General features: G+C 42.2%; 1 protein-coding gene across 1 annotated transcript in view; it reads right to left on the bottom strand.

The window, feature by feature from the left end:
- Positions 1-16,708, bottom strand: part of hpse2 (heparanase 2) — a 54,460-nt gene that overhangs the window by 3,917 nt on the left and 33,835 nt on the right. Inside the window, exons 6-10 of the mRNA XM_034608431.1 lie at positions 14,017-14,064; positions 7,147-7,240; positions 5,729-5,835; positions 5,454-5,568; positions 1,796-1,941 (exon numbers count right to left, since the gene is read on the bottom strand). Of these exons, the coding sequence (XP_034464322.1) occupies positions 1,796-1,941; positions 5,454-5,568; positions 5,729-5,835; positions 7,147-7,240; positions 14,017-14,064 (510 nt within the window). The remainder of the gene's footprint in view (positions 1-1,795; positions 1,942-5,453; positions 5,569-5,728; positions 5,836-7,146; positions 7,241-14,016; positions 14,065-16,708) is intronic.

Raw genomic sequence — 16,708 nt, 5'->3', positions numbered from 1 at the left:
CCTGTATCATGCTCACAAAGGCGCTGTGATGCAACAACGTGCCGCTCTCGTACAGTACCCAATATTAAAACTTGTCACTGGGGTATTCCGTGGCGATGGAGGGTGTGAACAACAACACTTCTTGAGTTACACAGTCAACAGAGCGAGTCCCTCTCCTGAGAGCAAAGCACTGGGGACACGAGTTGATAGGGATACGGGCCAAAGGTAAATAACTAAGTCAGACAGATAAGACAAACATAATAAAATCTAATAAGGGCCCCGATATGAGGACAAAGACAACACAGCTGTAGTGAATACCACATGTCACCCTTGGTGGTCATTGGCTTAACAGACTTGTAGACACTTCTCCTACCATCTCCATTTCAGTAAAGCTTGGTATTTAGGTTTGAGGTTTATCTTTGTTCTTTCGGCCCCAGTTCAAGTAATTTATTCCATTAATTTTGCTAGTCGACTAATATTCAACGTTTTTACCAAGAGAGATAAAAAGTGGTGAACACTGTTGATGGGAACATGTCTGGTTGTGTTTCTGCGAATCGTGGACCGTGGCTCCGAGTGACAGATCCGATGCTCAGATGGAAGGAGGAATAATGACCTCTAAAGGCCTTTTCAGACGATGAGGTTCTTGCGGATCCAAACCGGGAACATAAACATGTTGATGCCGTTTGAGGTCGGAGCATCTCTGGAAAGTAAAAGAAGAAAACTGCAGTGCAAACCGCTAAAAGGGGTAAAGGGGCGGTGAAAGTCAAATATCTAATCTGCAAAGACTTTTCAAACCGCTGAGTGCCTGAGCACATATACTCCGCGCTGTCTAACACAGCACAGTCAAACCACTAAGACTACAATGGCTCGTCCACTTGTGGGCTGACTCAAACCACAAAGTGGCAGAGATTATGGCCACTGAAGTGCCTTTGGATTTGAGAGGTACATCCCGAGTCCTTCACTGTCGCATCGCATGAGCCCAGCGCTGATAGTTACATTAAACTGAGCCGACCACATGTCATCAACGTCTCTCGGCTTTCAACTTCACCGGGAGGACGAGTGAGTGAACGCTCGCTGAGAACAATTTCAAATATTTGCGTGCATGTCATCGAGCCTCGCGCGGCTGTGCGTGCTAGTTATGCAACTCCCGCCCATTTATCGGCCGTCTGTCTGTGCCGTGCTCCGCTATTCCTCTAAAAGATGCTCCACCTGTAAACGAGCCCTGTCTAGGGTAAGGCCGTAAGTCTAGCCTGGTGCTGACAGCCACCGGCCTGGGTTAAATGATAACCTTGAACAGGCCACGGTGGCACTCTTCATCTCCTCCCGGCACAGACCGCCTTATTGTCCCCCTTCCCCTCGAATACCCCCCTCCAGCCAATCCCGACATGGGATAAAGGCCTCGCACACCTTTCAGCGGCTCTTTGACGGCAGCGAGACAGAACCCACACACCTGATAAGTGATACCCGTTAAGTTTATAGGCTCTGAGCTGGGAATGAGCGGGTGCCTGCGGTCTGCTTATTTATGAGAAGCCGAATGGGCCAGCTGGGGATTTTGTTCCTCCCCACAAGACACCGGGCCACAGGTGTTTGAAGGAGGACTCGGGGCACAGAAAAAGCCCAAACCGCAGCGGCCTGTTTTCCATCCAAATCTTCCAGGACATTCCCAGAGCATTACTACACATCACTGAGGAGGATGCGTGTCTGTGTCATCTGTCTGCCTCAAAAGAAAAACATTTTCCAAAATCATGGTGTACAATGACAGTGTTAAGGTGCAGGTCACAAACCGCTCCGGGGTGGTTGGGCCTGTTGCACGTACTTATAGTAGCTGGTGCAGTGGGCGTAGATGCGTAGCTTGTCTCTTATGACTCGTCCCGGTTGTGGCTTCCTCTGCAGTCCAGCCACCCGCACCGCCAAAACCCTCGGACCTACCAGACGCTTGAAGACCAGAGAAAACCAGTAATCCTGTCGGAAAAACACCAGGGAACATGCACACATGTTACTTTTATGACATTACGGGTTGATTTCATCATCATCCTCAGGACAGGATTCACCTGGTTCTTGTTGAAAGGTACAAAGCCAAAGCAGGCAGGTGTGGAAAGGACATTTTTAAAGAGCTGAACTGACTGACGGCAGGAAAACACTTTATAATCATTTCCAACTCCACTGTGGTTACGTGCATCGGGACTTTTATTGAAAGAGACCATTTATTACAACAGTCTCTGGATCTGGGATCCCCCTGAAAGGAAACATTGCATATTGTATATTCAGCCATGAAATGTCCCGGTGATTGTACAAACAGATTCAATTTCCCAAACTGTGAGAATTAATAATGTGCCAGCAAATCAGCCTGTCAGTGATGGAGTGAAAAAAAAAAAAAAAGATACATTCCACGAAAATGTCTGACACGTCAGCGCTTTGACACTTTGACATTGAGCTGGGGCTGATTGTCACGTGCAACCTGCCACGTTGTGTATAACAGCCGCTGACCCGCTCAGAATTGACAGGTCTTAAATGTGACATTTTGACAAAATATTATGCTCGATCATGAATTGCTGCCTTCTGTTATCATTGCTGAGGGGTCCGCCGCACCGCGTCTCACTCTATAGACTACACAGACTCAACACCTCTCCGAGAGACCCAGAACAACATGTGTTCCTCAGGAAGTTCCCATGCAATCCTGCATATGGCAACATTTAAGGGCTTCTTTTTTCCATGCAGGCTTTAACTTAATTTGCTGCCAAGGCATCGAAGAAGCAGAGCACAGTATGGAACTGTATAGCGCTGGCCACAGGCACAGGGATGGATGGTTGAATGTATGGCCAGACCTAGGATCTGTGATTATTACATAGTGTATAAAACACAGACACAGTTACACGAGTCGGGGGTTTTAATCATGTGAAACGGCCGGAGAGGTGCTAAACTCTTGTTTTGGGATGAAATTACAAAAAACTCAAGTAAAGGAAACCATCATAAATTTATATATTTGAAACTTGGGCTGTGTTTAAATCCCCGACCAGGAGATGAGTTAAACGGACATAATGCTTTTTTTTTTTTTTAGGGGGGGTGAGCGTTTAGCTGAGGCCCAAAACTGTCTAAATTGTTTTCCTGTCTAATTGCTTGTCTGTCTCCCTGTCTTTGTTGCCCGCAGCTCTTCTTATCTGGATAAACAGACAGACAGACAGACAGACAGACAGACAGACAGAAGGAGGAACAGCGATCACATCTACATCTAATCAGAATGTCTTGTCTGCCAAGAAACAGAGAAGGAAGACAAGTAAACCAGAAACATGTCAAGGACTCCAAAACAAAGTTAAACAATACAACAGAGAGCAATCAAACCTCAGCTGCCTGGCTAAAGGAAAGGAAGACGGTAACAAAGAGAATAGCTATTTCAGTGTTCGGCTAAATAGGTCAAATGAAAGTCTGGTCGGCTGGTTGACAACCTGTTAATCTCTCATAATCCAGGAAGTTCAGTGTTTTTGGTTTGATTAGATTCTAATCTTATTGGCTTTCCGATTAAATACCAAAAAGCTGTTCAAAATTAAGAACATATCCAGAACTAGAGTGGCACTCAGTTCCCTTAAATTCCCTCAAGCCGCAACTAATTCCACACAATCATAGAAATCAGTGCTCTAAATATACCTGTTTTTAAAAAATTTCATCAAGGCGCAGGAATTTTTTCCCTGGGAGATTAGTGGAAATGTCATCTCACAAGGCAACGTAGAGATCCGCCCCAAAAATATAATGGATGTTCCATCCTTCCACAAAGTTTCGTGGAAATCTGTTCAGCAGTTTCTGCGTGATCCTGCTGACAATCCAACAAAACCAAGAAAAAAACGGACGAAAAGAAAACCTCCTTGGTGGAAGTGAAAAGCTGAAATATCTCCCACAGTATTCAGAGTCGTTAGGTGTGCACGTTGGTAGGTTGAACATGGGGAGAAGGGGCTGTTTGTGACCCTCTAAACTGTAAGTGCAGCCTTTGCACTGTATCTGGAAATGGAGACGGTGACGCCCACATATATAAGAAGATATTAGAAGATATTAGAAGATAAGAGCAATATGATTTCACCTGCCACACACTGTTTACTGACATCTCACTTGCTCAAAGATATAAGGGATAAAATAAGCTTGTGTGGAGTATATAAAAAAATAAACCATGGAGGGAGTGGATGGTTGGAGCAGGGTGGGTAAAGTTAAAGGTAGAGTTAAGTGGTAGAGTCATTCAGTGGACTTGGACTATAGGGGAAGAGGCCAGGTCATACATTTCCCACGCAGAGGACGGGTTGGCCCTGCAGTGAATTCTCTCAGCAGGTAGGCTGCTGCTGCCTTCAGACACCCAGCCATGTTTAAAGCATTTGGAGCCAAGCAGGACTCCGTCATTCCCAGAAAAATAAAGGAGAAGACGAGGGAATAAATAAAACAAGACATATCGATCGTTTAATATCTTGTGTTTTAAAAGAGGCAAGAAATGAAAAAATTTCCACACCCCCTAGAAAAGGACGAAAGAGGGTTTTAAATAAAAATGTAAGTGTCATATTTTGTGGTTAGCTCATGAGCCCAATAACATTGGCAGTAAATTAGCATTGCCAATACTGATTCTAGCAGCTATTTCTGACTAAAGGGAGAACAAAGAATCTTGAATAACAATAAATGTGTGATAAATACCTTGATTCCATCATTCCTTTCTCTTTTATTAAAGGAACATAATATATTAAGCCTCAGCTTAATATAAATCCTTTTTAATATGTGTTTTTATGCACTTGGCTCATGATGGTATTTAATCACTTCTTCACAATGCAAATAAAAGTTTTTCCCATGCAGCAAAATGAGATCAGTTGAAGGCTAAGAAAAGCTCTTATTTTATAAGAAACAAATTACTGTGGAACATTTAATGTTCAATAAAGAAACATTACGACCTGAAACATGTGTGTGTGTGTGTCCATGTCTGTGTCGTTAAATTTCACACCGATCACGCTCAACTAAATAAAAAGAACGATGCATTTTAGAATGTGTTTTGGACAGAGCTTGTTGCACTGGGGGAACCTGGGGCTGTGCAGTTCTATTTCACACAGCGTTGCAGGCTATTTCACTAACATGTCTGCGCATCAGCATCTCAGGTTACAGATCTCTCACCGGCCGACTGTCCCGCACAGAGAAGCACACATGATGTGAGGGAGGATGAGGGGAGCAGTGACACTGTCCCGAGCTACTGACAAAGGGCTAAGGTTACATGGCATTTCGCCCCCGCGTCTATCCACTCATCGCCACTAAACGGCTTTCATCTCAGCTAATAGCTCCCACGGGAAAGAGCGAGAGGTGCCATCCAGGCACTGGGTCTGATCCAGATAGAGGTCCGGGGCACCGGCAGGACTGCTCGGATCAGATCCTTGTTATTACGATGGAGACGTATTAATCAAGGCCTCGACAATGGAAAGCATTTCTAATTCATGCTGAGCTGACAGTGAGAGACTTACAGGTAAAGGGTTAAAGTGCTGATCCACAAGGTGTGTGTATCCGTAGTCAAAGAACGAGTGACGCAGCACAACATCGATCCCCTGCACAGAGGCCATACCCAACGTGTTCACCCACCTGGAACATAAACAGAGAAAAACTATATTACAGAGGATTATGATACGTTTTGCCAATTAACTGCAGAGGGGATAAAGACATTTTCTTAATAAATAAGTTATCTTGCTGGTTAATCTTTACAAAAGACACAACAATGGTGGTGGATGGCCCCAGTACTTACAGAAAGCCAGCAGCGTATGTGTCAGAGAGATTACTGATGCCTCCGGTCCACGCCGGCCCCAGTCCACCCAGCCACACCTTCTTACCGGGAGTGTGTGCGTTCACAACCTGCAGTGAGTGATGGGAACACGTGAGAATCAACAAAATCCAGGCTGCTAAGAAAATCCAAAGCTCCATTTGGATCTCACTTCTGGGTTTTTGAATCAATGCATCAAGATTTTCACATTTTCAATAATCCATGTAAATCGTCACAGTGCCCTAGAATCATAATTTTGTTGTGCTGGATTTATTTCTGAGAGTGACCTTTACATATGAAAATATAAAGGTGCATAAAAAATACGCAAACCTGAAATACAAAACGCTGACTTTGGTTTGGCACAGATGAATCCTGTTACATGAATCCTGTTACATTTCACTGAATGTTTGAAGTTATGTTTTTTCCTTGAGACACTTCAGCTCTGTTCATCTCTGGCAACTTTACAACAACAGCCAGTGTTTACACAACCCTTTTATTAAGATGTTTCACTCTCCAGTCGGTATGTGTGTGGCTCTATCATCACAAAAACGTAGCTGAGGTCTGAATGTTTAATAACTGAGCTCAAACTCGATAGAAAATCAACTTCAAGATTCAAACAGTTATTTCTTCATATCATCCCTCAGGTCTGTCTGAAAGACTAAACTGATAAAGTCTTAGGGCCACTGAAATATAAACCACATATTAACCTATGATTAAATCTACAGTAGAGATTTGACTCCAGACAACTTCCGAATCAAAATTTGTTGATGTGGATAATACAGTTTCCTATACACAACAATTATGTCTATATTTATATATAGCAAGTGCTCCACAAAGAGGACTTATATCAGAGACAACAGATAGAAAGACAGTTTAAAATATAACAAAATGGAAATAGCACGTAAATCACTTCAAAGTAACTTTGAAAGAGACATAAAAGTAACAGATAAAAACAGTTGTGAAAAAGCCATAACGTAAAATTGAGTTTAAAAAACAGTTTGTATGAGTTCCTCAGGTCAACTATTCCAGGGGTTCATGGCCCTGACAGCAAAGGCTCTGTCACCATTGGTCATCAGCCTCAACTGAGGACTAGCTAACAGGGTCTTATCAGCGGATCTCAGGCTACAGGCTGGTGAGGACGGATTTTGAACCTCAGCCAAGAAACTCGGTGCCAAATCAAGCAGGGCCTTAAAAGTCAAGAGCAATATTTAAAAATCTGTTGTAAAACCCACAGGCAGCCAGTGAAGAGAAGCTCAAATAGAGATAAAATCATGCTTCTGTGTTTGAATTCTGGGGGCTGACGGTACAATCATGTTTAGGCTTAGGCAAACAGTAATATATACAGTCTATATATAAACTGAGATTATTTGTAGTGGAAGTTACTTTGAGGGAAACGTTTATACCTTGGTCACTTTAGTTATCTGCTCCGTCAGAGTGTCCAACAGACGAGTCTTTAGAAAGTCCTCCGCTTTGCTCACTCTGCCGTCCATGTAATAACTGTGGAGTAAATGCAGGGTGAAGGCTGTGAGAGAAACAATCTTTAAAACGAGAGCAACTCACATATGAATTTCATTACAGCACAAAATACAATGTGCAAAATTCATTTTGGTTTTCTATCTATCCTCCCTTCCTGCGATAGGGTTTTACTTTTGAAAATGAATAATATATATAATGAAAACCATGTATATTATTTTATATATTACATATAAGCATTTACTATCTATTCGCCAACTAAATGTTTTAAGGTGCCTTCCTTTTATTAAGGTACTTTATTCAAAAATTGTCATTTTCATAGGGACACACATGCACAGCTGACAATCCAAGTATCATCTACCTTAATCAATAAGTTAAATAATATAATAACTTTTCCGGGTTGGTCAATTTAATGTAAAACATTGAAAAGAAAGTGAAACATCTTTATAAAACACACTTGGATTCTCCACCACTGTTTGTTAGAAGGGCTCTTTACAGACTGCAGGTTGAAAATACAGAAAATATAGGAAACAGATTTTCATCGGCTTTTCACAAAAACAGCTCTGATGAACAAGCTTCCATATTCAATTACAAAAGTGAAGCAAAAGCCCAATTCTGTGTCAAAGCGTGGGATTGCACAAGAGAGAAATTGGAAGCTCTGACATTTTCTGACAGAACAATGCAGACATTCATCTGCCTGGATCCTGTGTTTGAGCGATAAAGACAAAAACACAGATGATAATAGGAGACAATGTTAAGTGACCATGATGAGAGAAGAATTTATCGATAGTCCGAGCCAAAATCTTAAAGGAACATCCCCCTGTGGACGGAGAGAACGCCTCTCCAGGATCCTCAGGAAGAGGAGAAAACAAGAGAGCAACAACCACACACTACAGATCACGATCCAGGTGCCATAATATACATTGCAAACAGCAGTCTGAAAATCAAACTAATTCAGCGTGAATGACAACCAATCAACTACACTCATCACCCAACACTGTTGACATTGTTAATAGATAAAGAAAGAGTAGATTCCCTGGTTTAGTTACAGAACTTGCAGGCTTCTTCTTCTTTTCTTTTCATCCTCTCATTTTCATCCTCTCATTCAAAGACAGAGACATATTGCATTTCAGGTTCTTCATTTTAATTTGTGTTATTATTTGAAAAGGTTTTTTATGCTCTAATGTTCAGAAAACACATCACTTTCCTCAAACTGTCTGACTACCTCTTTTCAGCCTCCGTCTGAAACACATGGTTTTAGCTCCTGTCTCTGTTTACTGTGGTGGAGAGGAGCTGCCTTTACTGCTGACTTTAGGCTTTTTAACTTTGCAGAACTTTAACGTACACAAAAAAAAAAAACACAAGCAAAATGTCTCCTTTAAATCAAATAACAGGGTTTCTTTTTAATCTTGTTTTATCTTCCCCGGCTGTAAGACTTTGATGTTCTGATCTGTCATACCTGCCTCCCTTAATATTTATCAATTACTTCTTGGCAGAATGAGAAATGAGCTGTATTTATATCATATTTTTCCACTCAAAGCACTTCACCTAATCATGCACACATTAGTACACTGTTCTATACGCAGCGCTTTTTCATACACTGTTGGCACAGCCATCAAGGGTAAGTTGAGGTTCAGCTTTTTGCCCGACCCCCTTCACCACAGCTGTGCCACATGGCAGCAAGATTTAAATGCTAACTTTGTGGGTGTAAATACTAAATGTTCAGAATTTAACAGTTACAACCTGAATAGAAAAGCCCCGTTGGATGATGTTTTGCTTTGCCCTGTATTGGCAGAATGGCAACATTACATTTACTAATTCAATAGCCCCCTACCTGTGGTTTAAATTAGTGTATTAAATTTACTAATTAGCTGCTGCACATAAGCAACAGAGGAAGTTGCATAAGCTGCACAGTGACTCACGATGAGGCATCAGTTCTCACAAAACCCACCAAATATTTAGGGGAAGAGAAATGAAAAGAGGTAATCGCTTAATCCCTCCATCAATTTGCATTCATCATCAAGACATTTAAAATACCATGACATAATAAAAGCAGCAACAGAAACAGATGTAACCCCAGTTAACAAGGGATTCAAAATATCTGTGCCTCATTGCTGAGCAGATTTCTCTTACGCTTCCTTTCGAGCAACAAATGTTATTGATAACAAACCAGAGCGGCTCGGGTTCAGTTTTTCTTAAAGCTGCAAATGTTTTGAGCAAATTTTACTTTTCTTTTTTTCTTTCTTTCCTGGAAACTGAGAACATTCCAAGAAAGCTATGATCGGCAATTTACAACTGAGGAAATCACGTTAGCGATTATAGTCGGCAGCACATTTTGTCAAAAGTTCAACAAAGTACATGGAGGGACGACGCCAAGGAAGAATTACAGTAAGTTGCGAGTAATATATTAAGTCGAGTAGATTTCAAAACACACGTCAAACCTCTGTTGAACCCGTTTTGTGGAAATGACAGATGTGTGAACTTAACTGCTGAAAATGAAGCAGAATTTTGTTCACGTGGGGTTTAACCAGTGTCGCAATCTTGAGTGTAAATTTTTGTCACAGTGTTGGAAAACTCCCAAGTTCCAGGCTTCAAGCTGTAAACAAAGCAGGGATTAAGTCATAGCTTTACACAAATTATTTGGTTTTCATGTCTTTCCAGAGATCACACAATAATTCTTCAGTCCAGATCCCAGGAAAAGACATTCCAGTTCATATATGGGAACAGAAGAAAGATCTGTGCAGTATATTGCTCTACGCCAGTCCTGTATTAGTATAATGGTGGGAATTTTTTTTTTATAAAAGCATCAGGTAACAAGGAAAGATCAGTTTACTTCACTAAACTTTGCATGTTTGGTTTGTTCATTAGAGCAGAAACCACACAACTTATCTAATAATAACAGAAATCCCATCTGCCTGTGGCTCAGATATCTCATGAACAGTTCTTCTTATCAGCTTCACATGTGTATTGTTAAGGGCCCAGGGAAATGCAGTGTTTTATTTGGTGTGATTTGAACACGCCATATGTTGAATATTAATTAAATCTAAATAAACAGACGACCAGAGCTCTATAGCCGCAGCGACTGGAATTCATCAATGCAAGTGACGTTGTCGACCACAACAACAGCGTGTTCACAACGACGGCAGCAACAATTCATTCTGGGTTCTGCGTCCTGAGTCGGGCTTCACTGAACAGGGGAACAGCTCTTTGTGCAGCAGCGGTGTCGCAGCTTCTTGGTTCTGCGGACTGAGTCCTGCAGCCGGGTCTTCACTTGCAGCGGCCAAATTACTGCAGGTCCCTTTTTACGGTTTCTGAAAGAAAAGCTGCAACCAGCATCACCACAGGCCAAGCAAACAGCTCATTCCAAGCAGGCACGTTCAGATCGGCCACTGCGCTAGAAAAGGACAATGTAGAAAAGCTGTTGCAGTATTTTGGCCATGCAGGATTGAGGGGGTTCATCGCTTCTTATTCCTGAACATTGCTTAAATCTAAACTCGTCCTTTGTTCATCCATGACTTTTGATGCCAGACTGAGCTGAGCCCAATAAAAAGCAACAATAACACTGTGTCCAAGTGTTTGCAGACAAAGATCCACTTGCTCAGCTTGTTTTACACAGGCCTCAGTGAGTCCAGCACCACATCAAAGACTTGCAGCGCCGTGACACAGAAAAAGAGCACAGATGAAGGAAATGCATGCGATAAAAATCAAACAGGGACAGATGGAATCAGAGGTGAAAGAGCGTCAATACCCCAAAACATTTTAATTGAATTTAATAATATTGGTTCCTTTCACGTTAATGTAAACAAATTCGGAGATTCCCTGCATAGATCCCTGATCCCATCTTTTAAACCCTTATCCTGTGAAACAAAACACTGGTAACCAAAGCTGCAGCGGAGTAAAATGGAAATATTCAAGCAAAGCACAAATGCAGTCTATAAAAGTTGACTTGTATAACTGCACTTTTAAGTGTCAAGGAACGGCCATCTGGCGCGGCGATGTTGAGATTAGGAGCGAGCGGAGGAGTAGCAAAGCAAGAAGAGGATGTGTTCCTTGATGCTGTCCAGCAGGTTACTATTAGATCAATCATTACATAGCAGCTAAAGGATATGTTGCTTCCCTCAGGAATGCCATCAGCAAATTTATAGCCCCCCTGTGTCTGAACATCTTTAACATGTCTCTCTCTTTTTTCTCCCCTCAGCTATGAATAAGCAGCACACCAGGCTCTCTGGCACTCAGTACCACTGTCATCCCGACGAGGAACAAGAAGGATGTGGGTATAACGTGTCGTCTGACCCCCCGTTTAAATTGGGACCGTTTAGCAGCAAAGAGCAAACAAGTACGAAGCTTGTGACTCATTTTTCATGACTTCGTTATCGGGAGGTTTTTGCTCACTTGCCTCACACTAACACTACTAACACCCCCCTGCTGGAACAAGTTGGGTAGGCGGTCTTTCACTGTGGCCCGGGACACTTTCGCACTCACGCTACGAAAAGAATGTGACCATATGCAGGACAGACAACCTCCGAATGTGCTCGGATCTCAGTGTCCTCGATGGTTGAGTAACTATCGGACCAAATTAGAGTCATTAGTGAAATAATGTTGGAGTTTTACGTCACCATTTGTGTGGGTGGTCTCAGGTTGTGAGACGCTGTTCTTGTCTTCCTGCTGTGATTAATCCCATCTAACCTTTCAACAGAAAAGCTGCAGTTAACTTATCTTAACAAGGAAGTAGATCTTAAATTTAGTTATGAAATATCTTCCAGTGAAATTTGTGAAGCCAAAGTCTTAATTAATGAAATAGTGCTTGTGCTCAAAAGAATTCATGGAAATATATTTCAGGCTGGGCTGCATGGTGGAACTCCAGCTTCCACCTACAGTCAAAACACTTAGACTGGTGGTTCGGTTAGAAGACTCTAGATTGACCATAGGTGTGAATGTGAGCTTGAATAATTGTTTGTCTCTGTATGTCGGCCCTGCGGTACACTGGCGACCTGTCCACGTGATATCAAACCCGGCATCTGATTGTTAGTTTTAACAACATGACCTGCCTTCACTAAATCCACAATCTAAATAAATATCTTGACCCGGCACAGCCGTCTTTGCGACACGCTGATGTTTACATCACGGCGTTGGTAACGTGTGTGCATGACCCCAGCCCTGACAGACTGTTGTGTGGTATTCAGTTGATCTATTGATCAGTTGATCTATTGAGAAAATAATCGAGAAAATCAAAGACAGAGAGATTGTCCAGAAAATAACAAGGGCACTTAGAGAGAGATTTCCTCTCAGATTTTTGAATGCACACTGTGGAGCAACACAAAATAAGTTCTATTCACCTTAATTTTATGACAACGAGGCTGAAATCACACTGCAACTCAAAAACTGAGCAAACCAAAACAGTCTGCATGGATACATAGGTAAGAGAGAAATGTTTTTATTTTTTATTGTTTGACTGACTCAACCTTTTAACTAACTTGAGACATTTCTGAGTAAAGCGACCCGAAAAGAAAACAAAAAAACTGTGCATCAAGACATCCAGGTGAGCATGTTGTAAAAAAACAAAAAAATTGGATATCGCAACAGAGAGGCAGAAAGATTAGAATGAATAAACATTCTGATCAAGTTTTGCCGGTGAATCCAAAAAATGGATACAGCCCTAACTCAGACAAGATGCTGCAAATTTGAAACTAAAATGTTATGGAAAAAACATCATAACATAATGCGAACCACATATCAGCGTGTCGTGATCCGGAGGCAGTCGCACACGTTTTCACTGTCGACACGTTTCATCACCGCAAGCAGGACACCTCCGACCGAAGGCCACAGACAGACCCCCCCGTCTCTGACCGAGCCATGTGACGCTCTGCACCACATCACAACCAACGCTGCGTTTCCGACCCACCGCCCTTAATTCACCAAAAAAAAACCTCACCAGCTGCAGAAGAGTAAAACCTGTGTCGTAGACGTGTTAATGAGTGGTCTCCTCTTTTATTGGCTGGGCTTGTTTTGTTGAGGTCAGACTCTCTGTCACGCAGGCTGGTTAGACTGGAATCTGCACCTCTAGTGTAAAATGGGCTAATTGACAGGGGGAATGAGCCGCAGCATATGGTTTGATTTTAACAGTGTGGGTGGTGTTTTCATAAGCCTCACTGACGGCCCTTCCTCCTTCCGTTTCATCTAATTTCTCCTAATTAGACCTGACCTTCACCTTCATGACCACTCGCTCACTCAGCCACTCAGGGTTCTGTCTGAGCTTCTACGAGGATGTGTGTGTGTGTGTGTGTGTGTGTGTGTGTGTGTGTGTGTGTGTGTGTGTGTGTGTGTGTGTGTGTGTGTGTGTGTGTGTGTGTGTGTGTGTGTGTGTGTGTGTGCGTGCGTGAGTGAGTGTCTTTTTTGTACACTCATTTGAACATTTTACATGTGTGTGTCAGGAAAAAACGATAAAACATGGGGGGGGGGGGGAGGATCAAACCGCCGATACGTCTGCATGCATTCCTCTAGTGAACGCAATAGACAAATGGCAGGTGTTAGTAATTTAACTCTCTCGGCCTCCTTTTCCTGTTGTTCCGCTCGCAGGATAAACACAAATCCTCCACATTATGCATCAGCCTCTAACTAACAGTGTTTAATAATGGTTATTACTGGCTACTGTATATACACAGTGAGGAGATAATGGTGCAAAAGCACAACATGGCCTGCGGCGTTAGATTGATGATTAGTCAGGGGAGCATAGTGTACTGTCATTTGCAGGTTTTGATTCAGAGGGTTCAAAAGAGAAATAAAAAGGGTAAAATACCTACTGTTGCCACGTAACTGCATCTACGACCGAGCCAGCGTTCTTCATGAACCTGAAAACGAGACACAAAACAGAGGCGTCTTTACCTGACGGGTACTTTCTCTGTCGTCATTTTGCAGAGCCGAGAACTGGTTTTCTTCCAGTAATATATCTGTTATTAATAAAAGAAATGTTTACCTTCCTTTTTCCATTACCACACAAGGATTTTAGGTAATATGGAAAAACTGAAAACCATAAACTCATGTGGGGGGGGATCAGTTTAAAGCCCCAAATTAAGGGTTTTCTGAAGCCGTTTGTGCAGCCGGCAGTGTTTGATTTCACTTAGTTAAATGCAAATGTTTCTTGAGGACACGAAAACGGTTGAGAACGCCGTGTACCCTTTTAACGGACTCACCCTGTGCACAAACACAAACTCTATCCACATGCGGTCCCTCCTGTTGTCTGACTACCTTCCTCCAAGCTTTGGCATTTTGTTTGTGTACACATGTGTGGGGTTTTTTTTTGTCTACCTGAGCCAAATCGCTCCATATTCGGGGGGGAACAGCTTGTCAGACATGTTCAGAATGTGTGTCTCTACACACCGTGTCACAGAAACACAACTTTCACCGCTCGGGGCTTGTTTAGTCTGGGCAGCTCTGATATTTGGACTGTTGAGCAGCTCAGTGTCTAATTCGTCTTATTTCCTGAGAGCAGCAGAGTAGTCTCGCTGTCAAACACAAGAGCCCCCCCCCCTCCTCGTAACAGTGTCAAACACACAAGCATCACCCCCATGTTTAATGTGACACCCGTGACTTGTGGATACTCCTGCCCTCTCCTCTTCATCCACCTCAGTCCTCCTCCTCCTTTTCCCACCATTCATCGTCTACACCCTCCCTTTCCTCCGAGTCCGAAGCTCATCCGTCAGTCTGGACTGTATAAATACATATATATGCACACTGCCGCACACAAACACACTTTTATTTAGGAGTACATTTTAACTGTCAGTGTAAACAGCGGTTTGTAATGGTTTCACCGGTGTAAGTAGCTCCAGTGCATAGAGGAGGGAGATCCATATCCAATTATTCTTTCTCCTCCGTCTTCCAACTAGCTGTCAAAATGTGTGCGGCTGCAGCGGGAAGCTGGACACAGATTGGGTCTGAGACATTAATCTGTTCCTGTGCACGAATCTGCACATGAGATGGCCCAATTGAGCTTTTTGGACTCTAGTTATGCTAAAAGGAATTCTGTTTCCTGTTTATTTAACATTGTCAGTTAAATCAAGTGTTATATATTACACCAGTAAAAAAAAAAATCCCATTGATAGATTAGTTTAGCTTCCATTCAGCCAGAGGAGAAAGTACATCTTTAGTGTTGATGGTTAACTCAAAGAAGGTTCGACCGAGGCCTTTCTGTGTATGCTCTCTCTCCCACTCCTCCCATAGTCCAGAGATGAGCATCTTGGGTTCACTGGAGGTGTAAATGTGAGCATGTATTGGATTATTTGTTTCTGTATGTCGGCCCTGTGATGGAATGACCACCTGTCCAGGATGTACCCGACCTCTCGCCCAGTGTCCGCTGGGATTGGCTCCAGCCCCCTCACAAGCCCCAAAGGATAAACAGTATAGATAATGGATGAATAATGGATATTTCATACTGAATATCTGAATAATGTTTTTAATCTTTAAATCTGCTTTTTATGCAATGGAACATGCCTTTGCTTTTATGTATGTGACATAAATTAGTTTAAAGCATACATAGGGACATGTATTGTATTTTCATATATCTATGTCAAATATATATATAAATAATGTATATTGTAGGTATATGTCAATAATTCAACATGTTTTATATTACTATAGCTGAATTCTACCATATTATTTACTACATTTATCATTCAGTATCTGTTTAGACACTGATCTCCACTTATGAGTGTCCACAAGAGGAGTTATGGTTTAAAACAAACACACAACTAATACTTATCTACCTGCCAACAACTCATGTTTTATAAAGAATGTATGTTTATATACTGCTAGTTAACAAAGGGGGTTGAAGATGGGAACCCATGTCGTCCGGTTAGATAAGGATCTTTCATTGTTTTCTTACTGTGGGAACTGTCGGGTTTCTCTCTGTAAGATCGTAAGGTCTCAACCTCACCCTGTGCAGTGCTGTGATTCGGCGCTACACAGATAAAATTGAATTAAGTTTAATTGAATCAGTCGAGAAAGAGAAAACATCTCTCCATGAGCTCCGTGCTTCACCCACGCTTTGTTTGGATTGTCCCACTTTGTCGCAGTTGTGTATGTCTATACAGCAATGTTTGATTTCAACTCTGGGTTTGTTGTACAAGGCCACTGGTGCATCCATTCGAGGAAAAACCTGTTTCCATTTCAACAGACAGAAAAGCTTGGAAAGGCTTAACTTTATTTATGAAGTGGTGAATATGTTTGAGAAAAAGCGTCATCTGTTTGGTGAATAGAACAGAGACAAAATTAGCCTGTATACCTACGTTCAATGTGTGGGGTCTGTGGATAACGTTAATGTGCTCAGGGTCGAGTTAAGACTTGTGAATACCATTGATGTGGGCAGGAGACTCATCTCAATTTTTTTGAAAGAATGAACAAAAAAAGACTCTCTTACAACTACATTACATTTTGGCCATAATGTCGCTTTGTCACTTCAGTGTGGTTTTTCATTTGGACCTGAATGGAACCAGTGGC

This window comes from Hippoglossus hippoglossus, chromosome 15, assembly GCF_009819705.1.
Source record: "Hippoglossus hippoglossus isolate fHipHip1 chromosome 15, fHipHip1.pri, whole genome shotgun sequence".
Lineage (NCBI taxonomy): Eukaryota > Metazoa > Chordata > Actinopteri > Pleuronectiformes > Pleuronectidae > Hippoglossus > Hippoglossus hippoglossus.
This window is presented reverse-complemented; position numbering and strand designations above follow the sequence as displayed.